At 51.2% G+C, this 14,650-nt stretch overlaps 1 protein-coding gene across 1 annotated transcript in view; it reads right to left on the bottom strand.

The window, feature by feature from the left end:
- Positions 1-14,650, bottom strand: part of ADCK1 (aarF domain containing kinase 1) — a 133,007-nt gene that overhangs the window by 42,006 nt on the left and 76,351 nt on the right. The window contains exon 5 of the mRNA XM_021099558.2: positions 5,489-5,647. Within this exon, the coding sequence (XP_020955217.1) occupies positions 5,489-5,647 (159 nt within the window). The remainder of the gene's footprint in view (positions 1-5,488; positions 5,648-14,650) is intronic.

Raw genomic sequence — 14,650 nt, 5'->3', positions numbered from 1 at the left:
TGCCAAGACTGTCAGGATTGGGCACATGGGCTTGCTTCTGCCAACCAGACCTGAAAGGAATTCTACTGAGGGGCAACTTTGAGGGGCTACTTTTTAACAAGGAAGATGAGGGAAGAAACAGGCCCTCTCTGGCATCTGGATGTCATCTGCTTGTAATAGCAGGAACCATGCAGCTGTTTTGGCGCCATGAGGGGCCCTACCTTAGAAGGACAAGCCACAAAGCTGAACTGGCGGAGTGGAAGATATAAAGAACCTAGATCCTTGCAACCCACAATGAATGCTAGATTAGTCAACCTTGAAACAGCTGACCCTACTTCCAGATGTCTTGAAATATGAGATAATCTAGGTTACTATTATTTATTTCACTTATAGTTGGATTTCCCAATACATGCAGCTAAAGGCATCCTAACTGATACAGCCAGTAGTTCCCACTTTCTTAAACTCAAAAGTCTCACTCCTGCAGACCTCTTTCCTTACAGCAGATATGTGTTTGGATTTACAAGCTCACTTCTTAGACTGCAAATATCCTGAGGTTAAGCCTATTAGCCACTCTCTCCTTAGTATGAACTACACTGATCAATGCGATCAACCACATCGTTGGGGAAGTGGGAGAGAAGCATAAGGACACACAACATCTGGAACTGGAATGAAAAGAAGCACCAGAAGGCTATGCAGAAAGGAAGCTTGGCCTCCCCGCTTTGTCTCCGAGTTTCTGGGGGGTATAGTAGCCCTAATGCCACCAAAAAATCATTCTTCTCCTGCCGAGCACAACTGAGCACATCTCACTTCTAAAAGCAAGGCAACATTTATGTCTGGACATAGAAAAAAATAGTACTACTCATTTCATATATTATATAAAATAAAATGAGCTTTCCAGTTGGCACATCTCAGTTTTAAAGCAGAGAAGGGTGACCAGGAAGGACTTTTTCCCGCCAGAGACCAAACCCAGAGAGAAGGCCATACCACTCCTTGCTGCTGCTAACGCTGCCGGTCCATCGAGGAGACCTCAGGCCTCACTCTCAGCTTCTATCCTGAAAGCTGCAAGTGCAGGCCTCTGCCCCACCTGGAGATCTCAGCCCCAGCGGCACCTCCGCACCTGTGAAGGAGCCACTTTGCATGTGACCACAAGGCTGGTACTTCCCAAGAAAAGGATCTAAGGCTTATCTCAAGGAGGAATATGCCGAATCTTTATTACTGCTATTATTCCTATCGACCTTATGGCCCCTGTTACTTAAGGAGCAGCAAGGCTCTGAGCAATGATGTCAGCTATCGTCCTAGCCCCGGTGGGTCCTGCTGGTACCACAGGGCAGAGACAGGTTCCCGCCCAGCGCAGGAGTGGCTGCTGGGCCTCAGCACACCCAGGGATCCTCTGAGCCTTGCAGTGCCCTCGCAGCACCACTGACCGGTGCTTCAGAAAACTCAGGTTTCCAGGCAGATGTCCAGTGCTACTCAGCAACCCTGCTCCTGCTCAGCTCCCTCTTCCACCACACTCAGCGATATCCCAAACCCCCGTCAAGCCTCCACGCCACTTCCTACCCTCTCCTTCCTGGCAGATGGTCTTGCCTCCTACTTCAGAGAAAAAATAGAGGCTATCAGGCTGGCACAACTCATCATCCCACTTTCCCCACCTTCCGCTCTGCCCCGCTCACGCAGCTGTGCCAGCCTTGCCACCTTCCTCTAGTCTCAAAACAAAGGCTGACCAAAGCCTAAGGCTTCCACCTCTGTCCCTGGAGCCCAATCCCTCCAGGCTCCTCCCGAACCAGATCTATTGGCTACTTCTCCCTCCTGCATCTCCAAATCCCCAACCCTGCTGCCCCTTCCCCATTGGCTACAGCCTGCTGAGTCCCCCACTCTAACCCTGTGTGTGGCTCTAACCACCACCCTCCCCCTCCCCACCATCCATGGCTAAACATGAAAAGAGGAATCTACATTCACCATCTCTGCTGCCTGGGGCCTCGATTCTCTTCCACTCCACTCACCCCACTCACCCTGCCCTTCCCACCAACGATAAATCGCCCAACCCAAAATCAGAGCTTTACTGATTTACATTGCATTCGACAACATGAAGTCATTCCGACAGAATATATTTCCTTTTTTTTTTTTTTTTGTCTTTTTGCCATTTCTTGGGCCACTCCCGCAGCATATGGAGGTTCCCAGGCTAGGGGTCTAATCGGAGCTGTAGCTGCCAGCCTACGCCAGAGCCACAGCAACGCGGGATCCAAGCTGTGTCTGCAACCTACACCACAGCTCACGGCAACGCTGGATCATTAACCCACTGAGCAAGGGCAGGGATCGAATCCGCAACCTCATGGTTCCTAGTTGGATTCGTTAACCACTGCGCCACAATAGGAACTCCTAGAATATATTTTCTAAAATAGCTTCAACAACATCTCTCACTCTTAATAGTCTCTGGAATGGGGTTACTCCCCCAGCGAGAGGTACAGTCTATTTCCCTGCCCCTCAAGCCAAGGGGGACCTTGTGACTCTCATTCTTACCAATAAAATAAGGAAGACATAATCGACATGACTGCCAAGCCTAGGTCGTAAAACTAGGATGTACTATTAGCCTTATTCTCTTGGGACCTTCATGCTTAGAACCCAGCCACCATGCTGTGAGGAAGCCCAACCAGCCATGGAGGGGCCTACGCAAGAGGAATGAAGGCCCTGGCCCACAGTTGAGCTCCCAGCCAACAGCTAGAACCAACTTGCCAGCCATGTGAGTGGATCCTCCAGTTCCAGTCAAGCCCCCTCCAGCTGGCACCACATAAAACAGAGAGGAGTCTCTCTACCACACCCTGCCCAGATTTCAGGTTCATGAGCAAAATACACGACGAGTGTTTTATGCCACTGTGTTCTGAGGCGGTTCACTAGGCAGACTAGCGGTTGTATCAGGTAGGATGCTAGATAAAGGACATTGCTCTCTCCTGGAAACTGCTTTCATTGGATGCAGCTGCTCAATCCTGGTTCTCCGCCAAGGCCCCTGACCGCGCCTTCTTGTCCCCCCCGGAACTCATCCCCGTGAGCACACGCCCTAAATGGTGATGTTCCTCCCACTTCTTTCTTGGCCCTCTCCTTCCCCACCCCCCCGTACAGCTTTTCTAAGTGATCTCAACTACTCCCTCAGTCTCCTTGCCAAAATCCTAAATCTGGGAGTTCCCACTGTGGCACAACGGGATTGGAGATACCTTGGAGCGCTTGGGATAGAGGTTCAGTCCCCGGCCTGGCAGTGGGTTGGGATCTAGTGTTGCTGCAGCTGCAGCTTAGGTCACAACAGGGGCTCAGATCTGATCCCTGGCCCAGGAACTCCATGTGCTGTGAGGCGACCAAAAAAGTAAAAAATAAAAATAAGAATGAAATCCTGAATCTGTATTTCTAGCCTAAATCGCAGACCAACAGAGATTCTGATCCCAAACTGCAGACAGCAATTCCAGCACATGGCTGCTCCACCACCCACTTCACTTGCTCTGACATCCATCCCACCCCCTTACTCTCATAAGAAGCTGCATCCCCTAGGCTCCTTTGCCAGCTGGCCTCCAGTTAGGTTTGGTGGAATATGGGGGACAGGAGGAGATGAAACCTTCGCTGCCTTAAACAGCATCCGTGTCCCCAACCCCCAGGTGCAAGCCTTACGTCTGTGATCCACTCCCCTCAGGTGGCCCCAGCACCCAGCTCCAAGGAACCACTTCTTCTCCTTGACAGTGGCTGACTGCTGCTGATGACTGTCAGCAATTCCATTCCCTGAAGACCCCGTGTTCTGTTCTAAATCCCCTCTGAAACACCTAGAGCAATTTCGTTTTTTCCCCAACTGACAGACATGGCTAAAGGTTCCCTAACTTAATCATTCAAGCCAGAAACTTAAAACTTGCTTTCATTCTATTCATATCAGTATTCCTCCCACTCTGTGTAAAGCTGGTCACAAAGTCCTGAGGGTCCCGCCCCGTGAATCCATGCCTCTCCCCCACTGCCTGGGTTTACATCACTACTACTGCTCTCTCCGACCAGCCTGCAGCCCCTCAGTCAGTCTCCCTGGCTACAGTCTTTCCGCCTCCCGATACATCCTCCAGACTGTCAGCAGACTTTTATTTCTAACGTACATCTGATCACGACATTCCTCTGATTAACATTCTTAAATGGTTCCCCACTGACTACAGGAGAAAATCAGATCTGCTCAGTTCCAGAGGAAATACGTACTGACTCTGTACACTGTGCTGCACCTGAGCCTGGAATACAAGGCCCAGGTGTTCTGTCCTGCCTCCCTTCCCGGCCTCATCCACACCCACCCCCAACCAGCCAGAGCTCTCCAAGCATACCCCGTTCCCCTAAGACTCAGGGCCTTCACACGGGCTGGGTCAGCCTCTCCTGCCTGGCTGGCTGGCTGGCGTCTTGGTGAAGCCCCCCATGACGCCCTCATCAACCCAGACCCAGGGCTCCACGGCACTCGGCAAACACCCCTTTGATGGAGCTCACAGTCAAAGGATGTCTGTGAACAGGTCCGTCTCCTCACTAACTGAGGAGCTCCCCAAGGATAAAGATGGAGGTCACTCATGCTCGTGTCCCGATGTGTGTGTTAAATTTAGCCAAAATGAGTTGAAAGAATAAACGAAGTGAGGAAAGAGAACAAAGGAAAGTGAAAGAGAAAAGGGAAGAAAGGGACGTGCTGGCAGGGTAAGCAGATTGCTGACCTCCGCTGGGGGTGCTGGCTCCCGCCCAAGCCCCAGCCATTCACCCTTTCTCCTTGCTCCGGGCACAGAGCTAGAAAAGTCCAGAGGCACAGTCTCCATTAGAGCTGTCCCAGGGCCATGCTGGGTCATGCAAGTCTGTTCATTCAGAGCACATAGCAGAGAAGCAAACGTGCAGTCTGCATAAATATTTCTATGTGATCTGCCTGGGCTGACCACAGGCAGTGGTGTGTTTTTTGTTTGTTTGTTTGTTTTATTAAAGTATAGTTGATTTACAATGTTGTGTCAATTTCTGTTGCACTGCAAAGTGGCCCCGTCATACACATATATACATTCTTTATCTCATCTTATCTTCCATCATGTTCTATCCCAAGAGATTGAACATAGTCCCTGCACTATACACAGGACCTCACTGCTTATCCACTCAATAGTTTGCATCTCTTTTGTTACAATTTAACGAATTAAGATGTAACCCTTTCTACCCTCAAGGAAATCACCTGTGGTTCAGCTCATGCCTACAACATCCCCCTGAGGTCTCCTTGGCCCCAGCAGCTGCCCTGCATGTTCTGAGGCCATCCACAAACAATTCCCAGGAATGAATAAAAAAAAAAAAAGGTCAACCCAGCCATGGGTCCCCTGGTCACAGCTGTCATGACACCCCCTTTGTGCTCTCAAGTTCTCTCTCACTCTCTGCTACTCCAAGGGCCACACTCCACTCTACTAGCCTTGAACCACTTTCACTGGGACAGCCTGGACCCCAGGGAAATAGAGAATGAGCATGAGGGAAAGAGAAGGCAGAAGGCTCTCACCTCCATCAGAAGAATGTCCTTGGAGCTCTGAGCCTGCACCTTCGGGTGCTGAACCTTCACGGCCACTGTCCGCCCATCGTGCAGCACCGCCTTGTGGACCTGGGCCAGCGAGGCAGCCCCTAGAGGGGTGTCGTCAAAGCTCACAAACAAATCATGTATCTGTCAAGAGTGGAGAGAGGACAGCGCAATTAGGATGACTCCATTCAGGGAGAGGGGCCAGGAGGACGGGCAAGGACCAGCGCTGTCCAGTGTCCCCCTGTCTATTGTATGCCAAGCCAGCACTTTGCCTGGGCCCTGTGCTGCCATGGAAGTTCACACCAGATCTATGGAGGGAGTGAGACAGACAGTACATGTAGAGGGTGTATCTCCCACATGTGCATGGGTGCCCTGAGCACCTCCACCTAAAGCCAGAAAAGTGGCATCTAGAATGTTCAGGACCATGCATCATCTACCCATTTAATTATCCACCACTGTGCCCCCGAGGCTCTCCTCACATGGATATAATCAAAAGTTAACAGAACCTGGGTCAGGGCAGCCCAGGACAGAGATCAGATGGAAGATGTCCCAAACGTCCAACCTGCCAACCCGGAAAGCTCACGGAAGCCCAGGCCAAGGGTCAAACCCAACAACCACTTCGTATTGCTGCCTGAACTTCAACAAGTCCACTCACAGCTTGGCCACCTGGCAGAGACGCTAGGGCTGCAAGCTGGAGCCCTGCTTTTGGTCTTCGCACGCAATGCCACCACCCCCAAGTACCTTGGGCAGATCCCTGCCCCTTCAGTGCCTCGCCTTCTCCCTATAGAAATGGAACATAAACCCCCTTGCTCTCCCATTGTCTCTTCCTTTCCTTCTTCCCTCCTCCCCTCTTAGAAATGCATGCCAGTTCTCCCAAAGGAAGAAGTCTTTCTGACTTGAGTGCTCAGATAAATGGTCCAAATAGGACTATTCTACTGGATGGGGAAGGAGCCTCTGAAAGCCTTTTGAAAGACTGTCCAGGGCAAAAATGCTCATCCCTCCATTTCTTGAATCCCCTGTATAGCCTCACAACTCTTAAAAGGCCAGACGTTCCCACGCACACGTGCTCATGCAAACGCATGTATGTATGTCATGTGTCTCCCTTACTTTTCACACCACCCAGGTTCTCATGCTGACGTCTATTCAATCCATGTCCACCCAGCCTCCCTTTGTCCCCCTCGGCAGCAGCCACTCCATCCTGGCCCTCAGCCGCTCTCCTCTCCTTGGACTTCAGAAGCCACATGACCCATGGCCACCATCCCATCCATTTGTTTGCTAGGCTGCACCATCATTTTGCTAATCTCATCTCATAAATCACTCCCTCCAGCCTTGTCATCATTTTTGTAGCTTTCACTAACTCCATGCCATTTATCAACATCCTGCAGAGGCCAAAGGCCCAGGCAACTTGGGAGGGGCCTACCCTGTTCTGTCACAGGAGCTGAGTACAGACTGGCTTCCCCGTCCCCCCTCTTCCTCACTGGGGTTTTATTTGTACCCCTCCTACTTCCTCCTTCCCCAACCACGCAGCTTGTCTTTGTCCCTTCCGTGCGAGTTCTGGGCTCCCTGAGGGCCAGGTTCTTCCCATGTCATCACCCTGAATCACCCTGGGCCTCACCACACAAGAACTCTTTATCCTGGACCTGAGCTTAGACTAAGAGAACGAAAAGACCACCAGTCCTGAAGTCCCTATGAGAACATCGGCTCCAAATGGGCAGCCATTTTTTTCCGTTTTGTTCGCTATCAAATTCCTTGCACTTAGGTCAGGGCAAAAGAAAAAAGCCAGTGCTAAAGAAATGTTTGTTGAAGGACTGAATCCACTATTCTCTCTTGGAGACCCACTGAATCAACTCTCTTCCTTTTGAAACAGTTGGACCTTCCTGCTCCCACACTCCTACTAATCCAAAGGCCTCAAATGCAAAAGCACAAGTCATGTGTGGAATATACCCAGGGGGACTCCACCTGTTACTCCAGGGTGGGTGTGAGACCCTGGCCTGGCCAATCAGAACCCTGTGTACCTTGGACCACACTGATTAGCTCAGAGGTGGACATGTGACCCAACTGGTCCAACCAGACTCAACTGTTTTACTTTTGTTTGAACTGTAGAAAAGATATTCTTTCTTTTTGCTCAAGGGGAAGCTGAAAATTGAACTTAAAGCCTGGAGCTACCAGGGGTCACACAGTAGCAACAAAGAGGAAAGCAGAGCCAAGAGACAACAAGGGTGAATCCTGGTCAGAATGGTTGAGCCCCCTGGTCTAGCCATACCTGAATGCTCATCCTATAATATCTTTTGCTTAAGGCAGTTTGAGTTGTTTTCCATCACATCTGAAGGGGCTCTGACTGCTGCAGTGTGTTCTCAGGCCCCAGCTGGGACAGATGAAAGAAACCTGGGCATGGTGCCTGGTACCCCCAAGAGGCTCAGTATGTGTGAGTTCCATTCCCTCCCCACCGTCGTGCTGGGACTGGGATCCAGGAATAGAAGGGAGATAGAACTTCAGCAACATTCCCATCCATTACATAATGAGAGGAGCACCATCTTCCTTGGAAACCCTCTGAAAATTCCTGGAGCACCAAGCAGAATGTTTTCTGGAGCAGAGCTGTGAACTTAGACCCTCACCTCCTTGGCAGCTAGAAGGACCCAATCTTCCCGCTTCAAGGGGACCTGGGGGTCATCTGACCTCACTCCCGCCCCAAGCCTCCGCCTGGCTCCCCGGGAACATCTGCTCACTCTCTGAGAAGGACAACCAGTCTTCCAATCAGTGTCATTGCAGGGACGTTGCAGAGTCATTGCAACTGAAGAGTGACATGGCATCACTAGGGCTGTGTGGCAGAAGAGCTGCCAGGAGTGCTGCAGGGGGAGGTGGAAGAAGGAAAGGGCTGAGGCAAGCATATCCCAACCTCCAGGGTAAGAGGAAGACTGGTCCACCCTATCCCCAGGGAGTGGGAAGGGGGCCTCCCATAATTCCCTGCTCTCACAGGGGTTGGAGGGGGCTCCCAAGATACCACCCACGCCCAGGTGCCAACGCAGCACTCTGAACAAGGCCCGGCTACGAGGACTTCCCCAAATCCCCAATTTGACCAGTGGAAGCAGAGAGAGGCAGAAGTGAGGACGCAGCAGTCCCTCCACATGGGAAAACGCGGGGGCAGATACCCACCCCGCCCCCACCCGCCCACCACCTCCCGGTACCCCTGCCGCCAGCCTTCCCCCCCATCAGAAAGCAAGTCACACACTCACACCCTCCTGTGCATACACACACACACACACAACATACACACAATAATTGATTGCTAGTGAATGTTCCTAGCTGGCTTATAAAAAAAAGGTAATTAAAGATTGGTGCTACAGCCTGTAATTAAATATGAATAAAGTATCTCTAAATGGAACCTTGATTCAAAGTGTTCAGTGGAAGTACTTTATGCTGATAGAGAGTAAAGAAAAATAGACCCTGTCCCGAAAGCAGAATTATACCCCCCATGCAGCTGAAACCAACGCCACCCCCCTCCAATCAGGCCTCATCCCCCAGCCCTTTCAGCAGAAAACCATTAGCAGAAACAAACTGCAGCATTTGCAGCAATTAGATTCAAGCAGGGCCCTCAGCTGCCTCCAGTCACTCGCAGAAACCTGTCTCCCCTTCTAAGGCTTCCCCCCCCCTCCCCTCCCCTCCCCATTCTTTTTTCCCCTCTGGGTCTGGCAGCAAAATCAATTAAGTAAAACAACTACATTTTAAAATGACTAGTTATGTGCTTTTTAATTACTGTCGGCCCATGATTCAAAGACATCGATGTCCCTGTCTAGAAAAGGGAAAATAATCAGGAAAAGAGTTTCTATAGCTTTGCATGGTCTGGAGTGTGTGTGCGGGTAAGGAGTGGGGGTTTATGAGCACAAAAATATCAGAAGGGCAAGAAGAAATGTGTCACCTCCTAGGGATGTAGGAAACCAGGAGCTCGGGCTAAGACTTCAGCTCATCCAGATGAGATGAGGGATATTAACTAAACTTGTTGCAGTCATCACTTCACAATCTATGTCAGTCTCATCATCAAGCTGTACACCCTAAACTTACACAGTGATGTATGTCAATTACATGTCAACCACACTGGAAGGAAAAAAAGACGTCAGCAGGCTGGCTTTAGCTGGGGTCCAGGAATCGGGAGGCCATGTGACATGATACCCCAGGACCAGGCAAAGTGAGAGACTCTCAAAAAAAAAAAAAAAAATTGGCCTGGAGGATTCCCATGAAGCTGGGTCACAGGGCAATGTTTCTAGAATGCCACAGTGAGCTGCCAAGCACTGCCTGGTGTCCTCATTCAGCCCAAAATAAGGAGGCAGTCTTCTGGAGAAGCCTTAGTATTAAGCCCGGGGGGCAGTTCCACTTGGGCCTCTTCGCCAGCCCCACCAGAGCCTGCAGCTTAGGCAGCCCCAGCCTCGTGAGGACTGGCTCACCAGTCACAGGACACGGGTCAGTTTCAAATGTTCCATCCTGTTGTCCCCATGGTCATTCACATCGGACCTACTCTGGATTTAGAAACTATATCACCGTAAGATAATGCACACATGCCTAACAAACCCTGAACAAGCCAGCAGCCGATGAAGACAGGAGCCTGCTTCAAAGCAGGCAAATGCAGGCCTTGGTGCCAAGGCCAGGCAGTTCCCACTTATGGGCCTGGAAGACTGCCCAGGGCACCTGAGCAGGTTACCATAGCATCAGCAGCAAACACATCTAGCTCTCAAGGTCTTGAGATGGCCCACCCTACCCATGGTGGGGAGAGGGACAAGACCCCATGCTAAGGAAGTGGCTGGGGTGAATCGTCCCCACCCCATTCCCCACCCCCAGCCTGAGCTCTAGCTGGCCAGGATCTGCAAAGGCACTGACGTCTGACATCTGCCTTGGGCGGAAAACCCATCACCACCTCCTATACGCCTCTGCTGGAAATCCATCCCCCTCTCAGCACCAGTTCCAGGGACCTGCCCCAAGAACCCCTACATCTCACAGTCTCCCTACTAGCTGATACCTCATTTTGCTGCACCTCCTTAAACACATCTTATATCCCACCTCTCCCGGGTCATTCCTGCACCTTCTAAGGTAACACTTGACACTGATGGCAAATGGGTGGCGCGTATACTCTTTCCCCCGTGCTGTTTTTCAAATAAGTTCACAAGCTCCTCCTTTGAGAGGTGGAGCCTATTCCCTGCCCCTTGAGTAGAGGCTGCACTTAATGACCCACCCCTAACAAACAGCATGTGGAGGAGGTAACAGTGTCCAGTTTCCAAGACTGCTGCCATGATGTCCTCCTTGCCTTCTCTCTTGGAATGCTGGCTCGGGTGGGAAGCAAGCTGTCCTGTCATAAGGACACTCAAGCAACCTGGGGAGAGGTCCACATGGTGAGGAACCCAGGCCTCCTGCCAGCAGTGAGCCTCCCTCCCAACTCAGGCCTTCAGATGACTGCACCCCAGCGGACATCACGACCAGAACCACGTGAAGACACTCTGAGCCAAAGCCAGCCACCAAGCCACTTCCAAATTCCTGACCCACACAAGCTGTAGGATATCAAACGTCTGCTGCTTCAAGGCACTAAGTGTTGGGGTAATTTGTTATGCAGCAATGTATAATTAATATACCCCAAGCATACCCTGCCAGACATCATGAATCAATCACGGCCTTCATTCCTTCTGGACCCAGATGATGCCTCAAAAATCTCTCAACCCAGTGCTCCAAGCAGCCACTACCAATTGAACAGAATTAATAGATGAAATGAAACCAACCTGCCATTTCTGAGCCTGGGCAAATCAGTCAACAGATACTTACAGCAGGGTCATCACATGACAGAAACTGTGCTAGGAACATGGGCCAATAAAAACAGACAGTCCCCAGCCATGAGGAGACCTTGGTCCCACAGAACGTCCTAATGGAAGAAGGCTGCAGCCTCTGAAAAGCAGCCTTATATTTTAGCAGGACCTGCTGGAGAGGGTGCCCCCTGCCTGGTGCTGCTTCACGCAGCCCTGAAGGGCCCATCTGCCGAGGCAAGAAGAGGGACCCCCAATACTTCCATGTAGACCCTGGGGGTCAGGGGACAGGACAAGGCATCCAAGCGTCTCTCCCCATCCCCCACTCAATAGCTGCCCTGCCTCAAGGTGGGAGCGCTCCCACCTCCAGCTTCCCACTCAGCAATTTATTATAATAAAAAGCATAATGACGATAACAGCACGAGGACACATAGATCCTCTCTTCCGTGGAATGTGTGTTCTTTCTGGGGCTCTGAAAGATCAAACTGTCGGTTCTGCAGAGCCATTAGCTACTGCTACTGCCAAGCTGGGAAGAAAGAACGAGGGGCCAAGAGTAGAACTTGAAGCCCTTCTTGACAGAGGTCATCCCCAGAAATTACAAAGCAGCAATCCTGTCTAAATTCCTGCACGGAGGCTGGCATAACGCTCAACTCTCACCAATTCGCTGAAGAGCCTCCAGATACAGGATAATCGTCCACCTGGCTCCACCGTGGGCATCACAGGTCAGACCAAGCTTCTTTTCTCCCACAGGATGGGGACAAATAGCTGACAGAAAAGAAGCAAGAATCCAGAAGCAGCCACCCCCCTGGGGTGGCCAGGGGCATGCTCCCTGAGAATGCCCACCTGTTGGCCAGGACAGGCAGACCTGAGAGGCAGCAAGATTCAGTGATTCTGATGCAAGCTCAGGGTCAAACTGCCTCCACTCAAATTCTGGCTCCACAGTGCAATCAGCTTGGGCAGTGACATAACCCCTGTTCCTCATCTGTAAAATGGGAATTTTGGTCCTTACCTCACAGAGTTGTTATATGAAACACCCTACATAAAGTATCTAGAATAGAGCCTATAGAAGACCCCCAATGATTGTAACAGAGGTGGTGGGCACCCCATCTGATGCCTCCATGAAGGGGTCAGAGTGGTATGATGAAAAGAGCACTGGGCAAGGAGTCAGCAACTCTGGGCTCTCAGTTCTGTTCTGCAAGTGAGTCAAAGCCACCATCCTCTTTTACCCAAAGGACTCCTAACTGGTCCACCCATTTGCATTCCTTTCTCTGCCAAGCCATCTTCCACACACAGCTAAGGTGAGTTACCCAAACTTAAGCTGATCATGTCACTTCTCTCTGCTTAAACCACTCTGCCAGCTTCCCAGGGCCAAAATCCATAGCACAGCCCACAGGCTCAACCTGCCTGCCTCTCCTGCCACCTCTCCCTGCTCTGCCCTGAACAGCTGGCCTCACTCCCTCCCTGCCCACTGCAGGGCCTTTGCTGTTCCCTCTGCCCAGTTCTCTCTGAACAAACTCCCACTCATTCGTCAAATCACAGCTCAAAGGTCACCTCCTCCAGGAAGTCTCCCTGTATACATTCTCGGAGTTGACCGCCCTCCGCAAGAACAATTACACAGCTGCACTTTTGCCTCAATTTATATTTGCTTAATCTCCCTTTTTCCTTCTCAACAATAGACATCTGGTTTTTGCTCAGCATTGTATCCAAGGCACCTGGCATATAACTGGTGCCCAGCAATACTCCCCAATGAATGCATGGAGGTGATGATTTTCCCCATCCTCTTCCTGGGGGTGGGGGGGACTTTGGGCCTTCCAGCTGCCCCAGGGCAGCTAAAACGCTTCCCGGAAGTGGCCAGAGTTCCTTCAAGGTGGGTGGGCATGTCACGAGCTGTGGGCAGAGGGACTCTATGGAAATGTTGTGATAATGATGATTACTGAAAAGCAGATAAACACCCAGTGTGTCTGGCCAGCCCGGGAAGCCATCCATTAGCTCTGTCATTCATTAAAGGTGGGGGAGGGGCCAGTCCAATCAGATCTCCTCAGTTTAAGCAAACCTTCTGTAAATTGTAGGCTGCAGGCGCTGACATTTGATAAATTATTCTTCATAATCCACCGCTGGCTGTCATAAATCTAATCTTTCAACATTCCCCACCTTAATAACTTGTCCAGCTGCACAGGGTGACAGGTCTATGTCTCTGTCTGTGACAGAGATCTCTAGGGTAGAAGAGACCAGAGACCACAGTGCAGAAGGAAGCCAAGGACCCCCAGAGGCAGGGCCCCGGCAGGTCAGGTAACCTCTGGGCCATCAGAGTACAGAGGCGATGAGGTGTGTGTGGAGCTGTGGAGTACCCAGGGTCAAGGGCTCACACCCCATCACGGGGCCCAGAGACAGGTGGTGGCCATACCCAAGAATCGAGCAGGCTGAGCTCCACACCCTCCACTGCCAGCCTGCCCATGTGAGGACTCACCCCTCTTCCTCAAACTTGAGCTTGAGTGGGAATAAGGGATGTCAAGGATATCTTTGCTCTGCTGGGGGTGAAGGCTCAACCACAGGTAATTCCTTGTATCTGCATACTATCTGTTGCTCTTGTGTAATTCTCAACCTTTCTCAAGGTTAGGTAGGGAGAGGAGATATAACTGCACCCACTGGACAGTGGACAACACAGTCCCTCACGATCATTCATTTATTCATCCAGCAAATGTTTACGGAGCGACTACTATGTGCAGGGCACTGTGCCACTCACTGGGGATGCGACAGGGAGTGAGTCCAAACTTGGTACAGCCTCCGCCCTCTGGAGTCACTCCTAGAACCTGAAGTCCTGCAGGGAGGCAGGAATTCATCAGGAAAGCTAAACGGCCACCTCTGACAGGGCAGGAAGGGAAAGCTAGATGGTACCGTAAGAGCCTGCGTTCAGCGGACTAAACCTGGGCAGGGAGGACTTCTTGGAGGAGGTGGCAAAGAACTCATCTCGGAAGGATGGGGAGCCAGATAACTGGTTAAGTAGCTGAAGAGAGCCAAGAGCTTTCCAGGCAGAGGGCACAGCCTGTGTAAACCACAAATAAGGGGAGTAAGCTACGGCAACGAAAGAGAGCCAGAGAGAAGATGACCAGCAACTCCCAACCTGGAATCCAGGCCCACTCAGGCCCCGCAAGTCTCGCCCTGGGTCAGGGGTGTGCCCCAACTACAGCTCATACCCATGATGGAGAAAGCCTGGCCATGGTGACTCACGTTCATGATTCTAAACTGGATGGGCTGAACCTCACAAAACCCCAAAGGCCTTTCCCCAACAACCTTCAGATGTTCTGCAAACTCACAGGAAGGGGCTAACCAAAGCATAAGCATTCTTCGCTTACAGCAGCACCATTTC

Source organism: Sus scrofa, chromosome 7 (assembly GCF_054392235.1).
Source record: "Sus scrofa isolate SSC_HxYL_T2T_F1_AM1 chromosome 7, Sscrofa_HxYL_maternal_Yorkshire_Landrace_v2.0, whole genome shotgun sequence".
Taxonomy (NCBI): domain Eukaryota; kingdom Metazoa; phylum Chordata; class Mammalia; order Artiodactyla; family Suidae; genus Sus; species Sus scrofa.
This window is presented reverse-complemented; position numbering and strand designations above follow the sequence as displayed.